Below are 15,156 nucleotides of genomic sequence, written 5' to 3' on the forward strand. Positions count from 1 at the left end.
GGAAGGTGAGGTGGAGGGCAAATATGTCATAAGGAAAAAAGGCAAGAAGAGGACGAGGGTGGGATATAAAGCATTACAAAGATAGCTTGATGAGTAGGTGATATGATTGATGTCACTTGAGGCCCTGTGATGGGGGTTTTTGAGCTGAGAGCATATAATCTCAGAGGGTAAGGTCTCCGGAAAGCCTGTAGTTGAAGGGTATGGCAGGGCAGACTGCAAAATCTTTGAATCTGGAGAGTGCAATGATCAGATCCTATCTAAAATCTCTGTCTCTCTCTAACCCCAAAAGATAGTCTGCACTCATAATGAATGTTTGTTGAATGAGTGAATGATTTAATCTTGACTTCTAGAGATGCTGCAGAGAAAATCCTCATTCAGATGAAGTTTGGACTGGATGGAAGCCTTGTGAGGTTTCTTTTTACTCTAAGATTCATTCTTCCCAACTCTCCACAGTGGAATAGATCTCTTCCACAGGGAATAAGTTGGTTGTCAACGAACATTTAATGGGAGCTAGATGACAACTTGTTGGTGAAACTGTAGGGGAAACTTGTGCAAATATTTGAGTTGGAAGCCCTCTGAGCTCCTTCTAATTATGAATTTCCATGATACTATGAAAGGCATAAAATAAACCTTTATATAGCAGAATATAAACTCCTTGAAGGTAGGATATGTCTTGGTTTTGCCTTTGTATCCCCAGCCCTACCACAATACATGGCGCATATGGGTGTTTAACAAAAGCAGAGTTGAAGGTGGGGGAAAATGTTGAATTTAGAGAACATGAGGCCAAATCCTAGATCTGACACTTAGTACCTAGGACACCTTGAGCAAGTCACAAACTGTCTGGGCCTAAGGCCTCATTTTTTTTTAATGAGGTTGGCCTCTTAGGTCCCTTCTTTCTCTAGACCTATGATCCTCTGAATCAATTGCTTTCCTGTGAGTTGAATTTAAAGTGTTTTGGAAGTTTTGTAGTAGTAGTAGTAGTAGTAGTAGTAGTAGTAGTAGTAGTAGTAGTAGTTCTTCTTTTTCTTTGTGCTTTGTTTTCAAAGAAGACCAATGACATCACAGGGTGATGTTTTAACTTTCGAATGAATTGGGTTTAAGTGAGGCAGAGTTGCACAAAATCATCTAAAAAATGGCAGATCACGTCTGATTGGGGTTATCATAGCATAATCCTAACAATAAACATAATAACTCACATTTCTCTAATGTTCTCAGGTTTATAAAAAGCTTTCTTCATAACAATCCTGAGACAGACAGTGTAAGTGTTATTATCCTCATTTTACAAAATAGGAAACTGAGGCTTACAGAAACTTAAGTGCCTTTTCAATTGTTACACAGTTTAGGAAGCATTGGAACTAGGCTATGAAGCACAGGATTTAGGAACTATTTTGTTTAATCCTCTTATTTTAAGGCAGCGGTTTCTCAACTTTATGTAGTAACAAACCACTTTAATAATTGTGATACTTTTCATAAAGCAACCTACAAAAGCAATATTCTTAGTTTCTATTTTATTCAAATAAAAGTCATAATTTTAAAATAGAATAAGAATAATGTAAGAGATATCATACAATTGATAAAATCCCTTAAAATGCCATATTTATAACAGACAAGTCACAAAAAGAATTTTATTTTACTCTAAAAATGATTTAAATATAATTATTGAAACATTCTAATGATATAACTTCTAAGTCACTTTAACTTTTTAAAAGTTGCAAGGTATCTCACTATGTGTGTGTATGTATTTTAAAGAAACTGGCTTATTTTATTATGCTTACCAAAATAAACGACGTTGAGAAATACAACAGATTTTTCCATGACTTGACTTTTTGGAAATGCTATGAGGTGAAGGGATGGAGAGAGGGATGCGGGGGAGGGAAGTCCCATTCCGGTCAAGTTTAGGCTGGATGCCAGGGAGCACTTTCTCACAAAGATTGTGTAACTTTCAAGTTCACATCCTTCACATTCAGTTACAGAACAACACAACTCATCAGTCTCACAAGTGCCCACATCTGTGAGCTATGATGGATCAAGGTTGCCCGGAGATGAACTGGCCTCAGCTCCAATGTGATCTTGTTTGAGTATGTCTTACTAAACACTAACTGCACCACTGTCAGCTGGAGATAATTTACTGTATTAGCCTTGGTTTTGCTGACCTGGATTTGAACCTTGTTCTCATGGACAAAAATGGATGTATTTAGTTTATTTATGCAGGAGTTGAGCTCGGTAGTCCAATATTACAGGCCGTTTCTTCACACCCCACCCGAGTTGCTCTTACATATGGGGGTGGGAGTGGACAGTGTATTCCCAAGATTGGGAATCTATTTCCAGGTCAGTAAACTGTAATGCCAAGGACTTTAGAGACAAATCCCAAGTGTTCCCATTTGCTCATTGTTGTAGAAGAGAAGTGACTTAATAATAGCTAATATTTAAATAGCATTTTAAGGTTTACATTGTACTTTTAAAATATTATCTCATTCAACCCTCACAATAATCCTAGGAGATAGGTGTTATTGTTTGTGTTATTGTTATCTTCCTCATTTCATAGTTGAAGAAACTGAGGCAAACAAAAGTTTAGTGACTTGCCCAGGATCACACAGCTGGTAAGTGTTTGAGGTTGGATCTGAACTCAGGCCTTGCTCACTCCAAGTCCAGCACTCTCTCCACTGTGCCACCTGGCTACAGGTCATGGAGCAGTTAGTAGCAGAGACTAAATTTGAACTCAGGCCTTCTGACTTCAAATCTAATACTCTTTCCATTATACACTGCCCGAACAAGTGTGGATAATTAATCAGACATAGAAAGATGTTTCTTTGAATTCAGTAAATATTTATTTATCACTTCATGTATGAAGAACATTATAATAGGTATTCGGAGTGATACAAACTTTAGATAATATTTTACATTTATACAAGCTTTAAGGTCTACAAAATGCTTGTTATATGTTTTATTTGATCCTTATAATGTCTCTGTGAGGTAGGCAGTGCAAGGGTTATTATCCCCATTTTATAGATGAGGATACTGAGGCTAAGAAAGACAAGATGGCAATGAGGAGTCAGACAGATAAAACAGCCAGAGTGGCAAATGCAGCAGCCAGAGTGGCATCCAGGTCTTCCGACTCCAAAACCAAGAGTTCTCTCTGATACATAGTACTGCAAGACAGAGTGCCTGTCCTCATGGAGCTTATGGTCTAGTATAGGATATGTTAAAGTAGCAGATAACCAGTAAACTCGATAATCATTGGCATACTTAGTTCATGGATGAGCTAGGTGTACCAGAATCCCCTAGGGGAGCCTTCCTAATGGCTCTTCTCTTTCTCCTGAGGAGAAAGGCCAATGAGAATACTCAGCTAGGATATACCCATACACCTACATCAATAATTCATGGTAGGACTATAAGAAGGTGCACCCAAAAAATATTTGGTGGGCTCCCAGGGTAGATCAAAGAAACTGAAGAAATGAGGAACCTTCTGAGAGGAGGCGGCAATTAAACTGCTTTAAATTACCATTAGGAAGGATTGGACTCTCTAAGAAATTCCCCATACATGCATAACTCCGAGTTTATCCAAATACAAAATCTCTCAAATTTGTCTAGCTTTATTTATTTATTTATTTTGTTGTGGTATCTATAACGTCCACCTGAGCTCCAGTTTGGGACAGGGATGGGCCAAAATCTGGGATAACAGGCACCCAGCTTAGTTGTTCCTCCCTTAATTGGATTAATAGATTTCTACCTTGGGAGAGAGATTAATTGGGCTGGTCTGCCATTCTCTTCCATTTGGGTGCCAATTCAGGGACTAGAGAGTGGAGAGAGAGGGAAAGAAAGAGGACTGTCAGGGACAACATGTGACCTAGGTGAAGGGTGGGTGGGCATTCAGAGAAGAGGTGGCATCTGAATTGAACCATGAAAGATGAAAGGAGAGGGTCTTCACCAGATGGAGATGGGATGTAGGAGAATGGAATGGACAAATACACGGAGATGAGGATGGTCAGGTTATGAACAAGGGATGAAGGGTTGTCCAGTTTGTCTGGGACATAGAGCTAGGGAAGAGAAGTAAAAAGAGATCTGGCAGGGCAGGTAGATGGGAGCCAGCTGGTGGGCGAACCTTGAATGACATTGGGAGTTTATACTTTATCCTGTCAATAATGGGAAGTCATTAAAGGTTTCTGAAAAAAAAGGTCGTGATCAGAGAAGCTCATTAGGAGAAAGATGAGCAGAAAAAGAGGATGTGGCTGCCAACAAATGAGCAGGGATGTGAGGGCACCTCCAGACTCTTCATTCAGTACTCTTTCTACCACACCCTGTTTCCTCTCAAACATATGAATTATTATTTTAACATTATTGTGATTATCATACTCAACAGGATTTTTGGAGAGTTCCAAAGTGGGTAGGAGCACTTTGGACTGGATAGACTGAGGAGGCTTCAGGTTAGTGGTTAATAATGGACCAGACAGATTTAGGATGACTAGATCTGCCCATTCCTGGGAGTATTCAGGCAGAAAAAGGAAGTCTATCTTTCAGGGATGCTTTTGCCAAGGAAGCAGCTTCTTTCCTGGGTGTTCTATCTTAACACACATATTAAGCATCTATCACCCACAAAGCATGATGTGGGTACAAAGATGAAGAACTTAACACATGCTTGTGCTGAAGGCAGCCCTCAGTTTACTGAGGAGGACATAAGAGGTACACAAAAGAGCAGAAGGGGATAGAGTGAAAGGAGAGAGGCAAAATGCTCCAGGAGAAATCTTGGGAGGGCCACAATACTTTCAGCTGAGGGGGGATTAAAGTTGAGGATGGGGTGGGGAAAGAACCTGGGAAGAATCTCACTTGGGATGTTACAGATAAAAGGGATCTAGTCCATTCTCTTCATTTTTACAGGGAAGGCAACCAAGGCCCAGAAAACTGAAATGATTTCCCCAGGCTCACACATCACACAATGTCACTGTTACTATGTACAGTGTTTTCCTGGTTCTGCTCATTTCACTTTGCATCAGTTCATACAAGTCTTTCCAAGTACCCAGGCTCACACAGATCTCAAGCAACAGAGCCAGGAGAAAGCATCTCCCTCTAGGCCTTGAGTGACAAGGATTTCCCCTGGAGGACATGGAGAGTCCATGCATTCCAAGCATGAAGAATGAATGGCCTGTGTGAATGCTGAGTTTATGAAAACAAGACAAGGTAGAATGAGAGAGGATTAAGGGTAGGACAGGTGAGCTGGCATGAACATGATTCAGATATCAGGGATAGGGTTAAGAGGTAGGAGACAGACTTCTCAGAGCTATGCCACTGATAAAGGGGAATGGCTCCCCCTATGAGGCTTGGCCACAGAACCTCAGAGTTGTTAGGGGAAAGAGTATTGATTCTAGGATTGGAGACCCCTGGGTTCAAAGCCTGTCTTTGGTGCTTACTACCTGAAAGGTACTGACCTCTAGGGGAATCAGTTTCCTCATGTGTAAAAGGAAAGGGTTGTAAAAGATATTTTTTTCGGATCCTTTCCTTCTCTATGATGATCCTGTGATCAGAGTGTACCTAGTTCAACCTGTACCTGACAAGGGGTTCTCAGCTCTTCTGACATGATTGCCTTTAAAGGCAATTTACATTTGGTTGGATCTGAGTATTAGGGCCTCCCCTCCCTAATTTATGACAGCCAAACCCCTGGAGGATGCATCATTGACCTCAATAGACGGGGGGGGGGGGGGAAGGTGAGGGGAGCCTTATATATGACCACTAAGTTCCTTTCCAGGAATAAAAGAAAAGTGCACAGAATCTTGAATTTTGGGGTCAGAAGGAAAGAAACAAGCATATATATATATATATAATTATAATTATATATATAATTATAATTATATATATAATTATAATTACATATCTGGTATCATTTGATCTTCACAACAACCCTGGGAGGCAAGTGTTATTATTACCCCCATTTTACAGGTGAAAAATAAACAGAGGCAAAGAGAGGTGAAGTGACTTGGCCAGGTTCATGCAGTTAGTATCTGAGGCAGGATTCAAACTCAGGTTTTCCTGACTCCAGGTCTAGTACTCTATCCACTGCTTTATCTAGGTTCTGGTCCATGCTCTGCTATTTATTATCTACTACTTAGCTGTACATAAACTTGGGCAAGCCTCTTTTCTTCTTTGGACCTCAGTTTCCTCAGCTGTAAAAAAAAAGATGAGGGGGTCTTTGACTCCAGAGGATGGATGATGAAACATCCCCACAGGTAGGTGATAGCAGGGGGAGGGGCAGCTGATCCTTTAGACCCTCAAATCTGTAGCCAGAGAGTGGTAGGTCTGCCTCGAGTATGACTGGGCTGTTTTAGCCAGCCTCCTCTTCCTATAATCTCAGCCTCTCCTATTTCCCTTGGAAGAGGTAACTGGAGTAAACAGTCATGTTTGCCCTTTCACAGTGGAAGGAGGAGCAGGGAGGGATGCCTTGAGGGTAGAGGCCGTGTTTTCCCAGTCCAGGGTTGAATAGGGCAGCTAAAAAAAGCCCAAAGTGTTCTGTTCCCTCCAGAGATTCTCTTCCAGGGCCAATGCCAGCCTGGCTGCTTTCCCTCTGCTTTCCCTTTTGTAGAAAGAGCCCTGGGGTGACATCTGGTAGATCAATAAGCATTTGAGACTGCGGGGGTACAGCCAGTCCAAGAGCAGCTTTTGGAGTTCTGTATTTGTCACCCCCTCTGCCTCCCCTCAATGGGCAGGAGGGATCCCAGAGAGCTTTCTTCCCCTTCCCCTCAGGCATTCTTTAAGATAGTCCTGAAACCCCAAAGTAACTGGAAAGCCAGCTAGGATGATCTTTGAGGTCCCCTGCCATGCAAGGACTGGTTGAAGGGACTGGGCGGGGATATGGAGGTTGGGGTGGATTGTAGCTTGTAAAAGAGAAGATTTACAGGGGGAGAGGAGGAGGGGAAATAATAGCTGTTTTCAAATATGTGAAGGCCTGTCATGTGGAAGATAGGTTCTAGTTGGTCTGCTTGGTCCTGGAGAGCAAAATTAGGAACCAGGCCTAGAAATTAGAGAGAGGGAGATTTGGGCTCAATGTAAAGAAAAGCTTCCTACCAATTAGAGCTCTCTGAAAGTGGATTGGGATGCCTAGACAGTTAGTGAGTTTCTCATCACGCAAACTCTGAATGAGAGCTCGTCAGGGAGATCATAGAGGGGATTGCTGCTCAAATGAAGGTTGCGTGGGATGCTGGGGTCCCTTCCAAGTCTGATTCTGTGATTCCCTTCCAAATCAAGATCTAATCATAAGAGTCATCCTCCACCCTCACCCCCAGGTATCAGGAAGATCGCCAGGTCTATTCTACTGATAGGAAAATCAGGACCCAAACAGAGACATACCAGTAGGGGGGTGGTACGTGATGGAGGTGGGGCTGGAAGCAGCCCAGTGCTCTGTGTGGGGTCTAGTGACGAGGGGAGGATGGGAGCAGTCTCGCTCTCTCACCTGGGAGCCAGGCAGAGCTATAAGTCCAAAGGAGGGGAGTGAAGTCCGTTTATCCATCTGTGTATCTACTGGCTGTAGCTCAGAGGCCAAGAGTGAACAGACCCCAGAAGACGCTGAGGAGCCCAGTGAGGATGAGGCCTGAGGAGCGGGAGGCAGCCCCATTGCACAGGTCTGTCTGGCAGCAGGACACCTTGGCATTTTGTTTTATCTGGATTTCCTCCACGCCGTCCTTGGTGCAGCTGGCCGCACAGGATTTGTAGACCACAGCTGGAGAGTCTGAACACAACCAGAGAGGGAGGAGAGTCAATAAGCAAACAGGTCCCTTGTTAGGTAACCTCAATAGCACATTCTTCATATCAAATATATTTGTGCACACATTCTCTCTCTGCCTTTTAGACTGCAGATTTCTTGAAGGCAGAGGTTGTGTCATTTTTCATCCCTGTACTGCTAGGGCAGAGCTCACGATCCGAAACATTGAGTTGAGTCATTGGCTTTTGCCTTTCCTTTCCCCCACCATAACACTGCCACTTTGGTCCTCCCCGGTATTCTATCCACTGACCAATTGCAGGATCTTCGGGACATGTAACCCTCAGACTGGAGCTCATGTCTTGTCTCTCAGGCTCAACCCCTTCCTGGGCCTCCTCTCCCTGGTTCCCTGTCTGTCCATAGAATAAATTTCCAACCCCCCTGCTCACTGTTCCGGATCTTCCAATCTGATGCACCAAACTAGAATCTCATTAGAGAGGACCTCAGAAGTCACCAAATCCAGCCGCTACACAAACCATGAATCTTTCAAGTCAAGAGAACCTGGATCTGAACCCAGGTAAACGAGAGCAGGAATTAGGGTCTTTGAGACCATCTGGTCCAAACCCCACACTTTATAGATAAAGAAACCAGGGCCTGGGGACCTTAAGTGACTTTGGCAAGGTCACAGAGCCAGTAAGTAACAAGCCCAGATCTTAGATTTCTAAATCCAGAGCCCACTCCATTATGCCCAGCAATTCTCATCTGCAACATGGGGCAGTGACAAGCCTTAACTCACTTTAGAAATTGGGGGTGGGGAACCTGAGACCTCGAGGCCACATGTGGCTTTCTAGATCCTTAAGTTTGATCTAGAAGGCCACATGAGGCCTCGAGGCCTCAGGTTCCCCACCCTTGCTTTAGATAATGCCATTAGTACTACAATTAATAGTATTCTTGATTTCTTAGATAGAACATCCTTTTTTTTTTTTAAGGCAATCAGGGTTAAGTGACTTGCGCAGGGTCATACAGCTAGTGAGTGTTATGTGTCTGAGTCTGGATTTGAACTCAGGTCCTCCTGACTGCAGGACTGGTGCTCTATCCACTGCGCCACTTAGCTGCCTCTGACAGAACCTTCTTTCAAAGATCACATTCATTCTCTTCTTATTATCTACTGTTCTCTCCCCATCCTTCCTTCTACTGCTTTGCCTCCCTCCTCATCTCACCCAAGGAAGCTACTGTTTTATCTCTCCCTGTTCATTAGCTTGTTCAGCCTAGTTTCTTATCCTGCCTCAGAGACCTTGGAGCTGTGTGACCCTGGGTAAGTCACTTCACCTGTTTGCCTCAGTTTCTTCAACTGTAAAATGGGCATTATAAGAACACCCACCTCCCCAAGTTGTCACAAAGATCGAAGGAGATAACATTTCAGAAAGTGCTTAGCACAGTGCCCGGCATATAGTAGGTCCTAGATCAAGGTTTATTCTCATTATCTCTACCTCCAGCTTCCCTAAGGGGCTAACTTACAGGCCCGAATGGTCTTGCAGTAGATGACTAGCCCTGGACAACGAACTGGGTTCAAGCAGTCATTATCATTAGCTGTGCAGACGTGGCAATCCAGAGCTTGTGCTGAAAGAGGTCAGATAGAAACCACAGTGTTACAGATGAGTAATCATTGGAGGCCATTCTGCCCAGTATCTCCCATCTTACCTCCCTTCTGCCTGGACCCAGCCAGACCTGAGAAGGGGAAAGATGCTCCCTTCTAATGAGCCTTCAAGGGTACTTTAGGGCTCTGACTACAGCCGTTCTCAGCAGAGAGAGGGCCCCTGGGCAGACTTTTTTTTCCATCACAATCCCCAATATCCCCAGTCAAATGGCAGCACCCATCTTGTGTTCTCCTCCACTGCCCAACCTCCCACCCCATCAAGGACCTAGAACTGGTACTTCTCCCATAGTTAAAAAACAAAACAAACAAAACACCAAATCTCAAAGTTGAGACTTCAGAGGCATCTGGCCCAAACCCCTCCCAAACATCCTTGACAAACGGTCCTCCACCTCCATGTGAACTCTAATGATGGCGAACTCCCTATTTCCTGAGGCAGCTCATTCCCCTTTGAAACTTCTCTGAAGTTTTCCTTGATGTTGATCCAAAGGAAAACACCCTAGATTCTTGGCATCCCTTTTTGGGAAGGAGTCACCAAAATGAGGTGAGATGGGAGGGGTCAGAATCCTAGCATATAACCTCCTTGCCCACTTCTGAATGTCTCATCTATCCCATCGTGACCCCTGGAAGTGGAAATATCCATCCCCCTTACCAAGTTGCTTGGTCATAATGATGGTTACAAGGAACATGACTAAAAAGGACTTCATGGTTGAAGGTGAGGGGGAGTGTGGAGGGTGGTGCTGTGAGCTGGGGCAGGAGGTGGTAACCACAGGCAAGATTGTTCAGTCTAGGAGATGCTGTAGGGAACAAGAAGAAGGAGTTAATAGTTCTATAGTTGTCTTCATCACCAACCCTAATGCATTCCCACTTCAATTCATACCCTTCCCCATTTTCCCCATGTCTATCAAAATCCTCCTTCAAGACCCAAAGCCTACAGGTAGGCTTTCTTTGAATATTCCAGCCAAGAGTTATTACATTTAGGGATAGAAAGGATCCTTTCATTTCATGGATGAAGAAACTGAGTTCCAGAGAAGTTAAGCAAATTGCCCAAGCAAATCACCCAAGGCAATAAGTGGTGAGCCAGACTTTGAAGCGAGGTCCTAAATCTCCATTATTGCTGTTCAGTCATTTCAGTCGTGTCTGACTCTTCGTGACCCCATCTGGGGTTTTCTTGGCAAAGGTACTGGAGTGGTTTACCGTTTCCTTCTCCAGCACATTTTACAGATGAGGAAACTGAGGCAAAGAGCGTTAAGTGACTTGCCCAGGGTCACACAGCTAGTAAGTGTCTGAGGCCAGATTTGAACTCAGAAAGATGAGTCTTCCTGACTCTAGACCTGGCATGCTATCCACTTGCACCAGCTAGCTTTCCACTGTAATCCAGATCTGAACTGATAGTGGGTTTCATACCATTCCGTGTCTTCAAGTGAAGGCTGATTGGCTATTGATCATGATCCTTGTCCAATGGCCAATCAGCCCTCACGTGAAGATACAGAATGATGGGAGTTCTCTATCTCCCCCATATTCCCAAGGAAAATCATTTGGACAGCTCTAATCATTAGGAATATTTCCTAACATTAAGCCTAAATCTGCTTCTTCAGGTTCTATCCATCTTCTCTCTTAGTTCCGCCCTTTGGGGCTAGGCTGAGCAAGTCTATTCCATTTTCCATATGATATCCCTTCAGATACTTGAAAATAGGTCTCATGCCCCACATTCAATGATTCTTCTTTTCTTCAGGCTAAATATTTCCAGTTCCTTCAACCAATTTTCACAAAGTATGACCTTGAGACCTCTTACCTTCCTTCGGACATTCTCCAGATTATAGATGACCTCCCTAAAATATGGCCCCCATAACCAAGTACAATAACTTCAAATGTGGTCTGATCCAGGTACAGTATGTGACTATTACCTCCCTAGTCCTGCATTCTGTTCCTCTCAGTATTGCTTAAAATTATTTTTTTTTGGCGGGATGGGAAATACATCATATTATTGCCTCATATTGGATTTGCAATCCACTAGACAAATGATTCTCTACCCTACCTCCTCCATCTTGTACTTATAAAGCTGATTTTGGAACCAGAGTGTAATGCTTTATATTTATGTCATGTCCGTATGTGATAATACCAATCAGTAGTCTTTTTCAGCATTATCAGACTGAGCTGTAATCTCTTTGGGGCAGCTAGGTAGTGCAGTAGATAGAGTGCCAGGCCTAGAGTCAGGAAGACCTGCGTTCAAATCTGGCCTCAAACACTTAATAGGTTTGTGCCCTGGGCAAGTCACTTAACTCTGTTTGCCTCAGTTTCCTCCTTTGTAAAATGAGCTGGAGAAGGAAATGGCAAACCACTCCAGTATCTCTGCCAAGGAAACCCCAAATGGGGTCACGAAGAATTGGACATGACTGAAAAACGACTAAAAGAACAAGGTAGTCTCTTTAGGGGTTATGCACATAGATTGAAATCTGTTCATAATTGAGTAAATACATGTTCAAGGCTAAGCCTGAGTTCCATGGAGAGTAAGTGATTTGCCCATGTTCAAGCTAACAAATGATAGAAGTGGGATTTGAATCCCTGTCTGCCTCACTTTAAGTTGACTAAGCTATCCTCTACTCTAAACTGTCTTTCTAAGGGCTTATCATTTAGGTTTAATCACTTTAGGTTTGGTCTAGTCTTCTAGCCTTTGTAGAATGTTTTATGCCCTGTCATCTGTCAAGCTAGCAATACCTCTCAACCTTGTGCTATCTTCAAATTTGGTAAGCATGTTATCGATGCCTTCATCAAAGTAATTGAAAATAAAATCAAACAGCAAGGGCCAAGAATAGATGCCGGAAGCATTCCAGAAGTTCCCTCTCAAGTTCACATGGAATCATCATCCTTCTGTGTCTAGTTTTTTAACTGCTTTTGAATTCACTTAATTATACTGTCTGTCATCTCACATCTTTCCAACTTGTGCACAATAATAACTTGATAGACTTGGTCAAATGGTTGTTGGAAATCCAGACAAACTGTATCTAAAAAACTCCCCAGATCTACCAGTGTACCTTGGCAGAAAATGAAAATTAAGTTCATCTGATATAACCTGTGTTTGATGAAGTCAGGCTGGCTCTTTGTAATTACTTCTTTTTCAAGTCTAATATGTTTTAATAACATGTTTTAGAACTTAGCCAGGAATCAAAACCATGATCACTTGCTTAGAGTTTACAGATTACAGTCTCTATGCTTTTTGAAATTTGGAACATTGGAACTTTCCCAGCCCTGCCATACATCTCCTGTTAACAGGAATCCTTGGATGGTCACTGGCAGTGGCTCCCCAGATCCGCCCACCAGCTCATTCCTCTGAGATGTCATCCATGTAGACCTACAGACTCATAAAAAAGCTTTCGTACTATTTCCCTACTTATCTGGGGCATCAACTCCCAACTGGCCATTTTTGTCCTCCTCTTTCCATTCCAGAGGTCATTCACTTTGGTAGAGATATCAGAAGCAAAATAAAAGCTGAATTAGTCTGCCTTCTTCCTACTGTTTATTTTCATTGCCCCACCCTTCCTTCTGCCTTTCCCTGATATGTGAATTTATTTTATTTATTTAACTTTTTGGTGAGACAATCAAGGTTAAATGACTTGTCCAGGGTCACACACCTAGTGGGTGTCAAGTGTCTGAGGCTGGATTTGAACTCAGGTCCTCTTGACTCCAAGTCCAGGTTCTATCCACTGAGCCATCTAGCTGCCCCACTGATACATGTTTTTAAAAAGCCTCTAAAATATCACTTTTATTGTCCTTAGTGCTCTCTTTGCCAGTTATCATTACTGATATTAGGAGAACGGTTTTATTACCCATCCTTGCCTCCATCTCATGTGTCTTTCAAACATCTGAGTTGGCTAATTAGCAATTTGTGCATCCATAACAGTATCTGTAGACCATGGATGCTTAACCTTTTTTGTGTCATGGATGCCTGTGGCTGTCTGGTGAAGCCTATAGACCCTTAGTCAGAATCATACTTTTAAATGTATAAAATAAAATACTTAAGACAACAAAAGAAATGTTAAAATAGCTGTAAAAGTCTTTTTTAAAAATAGAATCACAGACCTTCTGAAATCTACCCAAGTTTAGAAACCTGCTTTAGATATTTACCCTTTTTCTTCTTCATCAGAATAGTGTGTCTTTCTTCTATCTTACCAACTCTTCCTGGGCTGACTTTCCCTGTGGGTTCCTACTCAACCTTTCTCCAAACCCTTTGAAATCTGCTCTCCAAATCTGCAGGGCACACGACATTCTATTTCTAGTTTTCCCTTCTTTCTCTTTCAGAAACTTGGAGATGAGGGTTACTTGACATCCTCTCCCCAAACACACACATACACACACACACACACACACACACACACACACACACACACACACACACACACCCATTTCCCATGATTTCTATTATTCCAGCTCTCAGTTCTTTTGGGGTGAGAATCAGATCCAGAATAGTAGTTCCCCTCAAACTCTAAGAAGACAGCAGTATCATTAATGAAAACTAAGAAATTATTTCTGTCTCTACTTAGGAAAGGGAACTCCAATACATCAAGAGAGATTACAGTTAAATACAAGGAATAATGTCTTAAGTGTGTAGTGGAGAAAAACCTGTTCTATGGCACTCACTGTTTGTCCAAATCTGTATGTTGGTACCCTCACTTGGAGTCCTACTGGAGCTACTTTCATGGGAATTTCAAAAGGGAGGCTGGACTGTAGGGATAAATCATGGAGGACTTCAGCTGGGTGTGCCGAAGTGGATGTTTTTCCATTAGGGAAACATTAAGAATCATAGGGATCATCTCATCAGGATGAGTCACCCTCTTGACACCCAAAAAACTAGCCCAGCCTCCAGATACTGAAGAGAACGTGAGAAGAGGAGGACTGAGTTGGGAGGGTGGAACTGAGAAGGAGACCTCCTGGGAAGGCTGGAGGAATGTTGGTTGGGAAGAGTCCTTGAGGGGGCTAGAGGAAGATAAGGTGGACACTGAAGGAGGAGACAAAGTCCTGTGGAAGGGAGACCTTTGGTGGGAAGAGAAGGATGCTGGGAGAGGAGCATGCTGGAGGTGGAGATGAAATTGAAAAAAGAGTGAGGGTCTGTAGGGGAACGGGTGACAGTAGGGGAAGAGGGAGGAAGGGACATGAGATTGGGAGCCAGTGAAAAGGCTAATCTGGGCAGCAGAAGAGACCAGGTAGTTTGGATTACATGATTCTTTCGGCAGTCTCCCTCCCCCTCCCCCCCCACCCCGCCCTTGCCTGGCCTGGACACCCTTTCCCTCCCTGCTTCCCCCCTCTCCCCAATCCTGGCCCCAAGCGGATGAATCCACCGCCCACCTCGAATCCCCAGCTGCCAGTGGGCCTAGACCTGAGCTCCAGCCTCCCCCACTCACTCCTAGACCAGCCTCCCCCACTCACGGCCTGTTCTGTTGCTGCAGGAGTTACTGCAGTCCCTATGCACGCTGTGATTCCCTTCCGGAGATCTGACTCCTCTGGACAGCGATCAGAGTTTGGAGAATTTAAGGCACCCCACACTGGCCCGGGCACTTGCCCCAGCCCATCCCACACCCCTAGAGCTCTGGGCGGGGCCGCAGGATCCGAATGACAGCTGGGGGCGGGCAGAGGAGGGAGTCGGTGTATGGTAGAAATAGGGCTTTAAGATTTTATAGGCTTCAAGCCTGTGCTTCCCAACGTCACCCAGATCTTTACTGTTCAGTAAAGAGCTGAGTTGATGGGAAAGGGTGGTGGAGCATAAGATGGCTGTCAGAGCTTTGGAGACCCTTAGAGCACAGGAGAAAGGAGAAGAGAATGA

At 43.6% G+C, this 15,156-nt stretch overlaps 1 protein-coding gene across 1 annotated transcript; it reads right to left on the reverse strand.

Annotated features, from left to right (window-relative positions):
* Positions 1-2,805: 2,805 nt before the first annotated feature.
* LOC110214211 (ly-6/neurotoxin-like protein 1) lies at positions 2,806-14,906 on the reverse strand. Its single transcript, XM_020995003.2, has 4 exons — positions 14,763-14,906; positions 9,991-10,135; positions 9,203-9,304; positions 2,806-7,714 (listed from the first exon to the last, which is right to left on the reverse strand). Exons 2-4 carry the CDS (start codon positions 10,043-10,045, stop codon positions 7,518-7,520), a joined length of 354 nt encoding a protein of 117 aa, XP_020850662.1. The 5' UTR covers positions 10,046-10,135; positions 14,763-14,906; the 3' UTR covers positions 2,806-7,517.
* Positions 14,907-15,156: the final 250 nt, after the last annotated feature.

Source organism: Phascolarctos cinereus, unplaced genomic scaffold, assembly GCF_003287225.1.
Source record: "Phascolarctos cinereus isolate Bilbo 61053 unplaced genomic scaffold, phaCin_HiC Scaffold_4;HRSCAF=312, whole genome shotgun sequence".
Lineage (NCBI taxonomy): Eukaryota > Metazoa > Chordata > Mammalia > Diprotodontia > Phascolarctidae > Phascolarctos > Phascolarctos cinereus.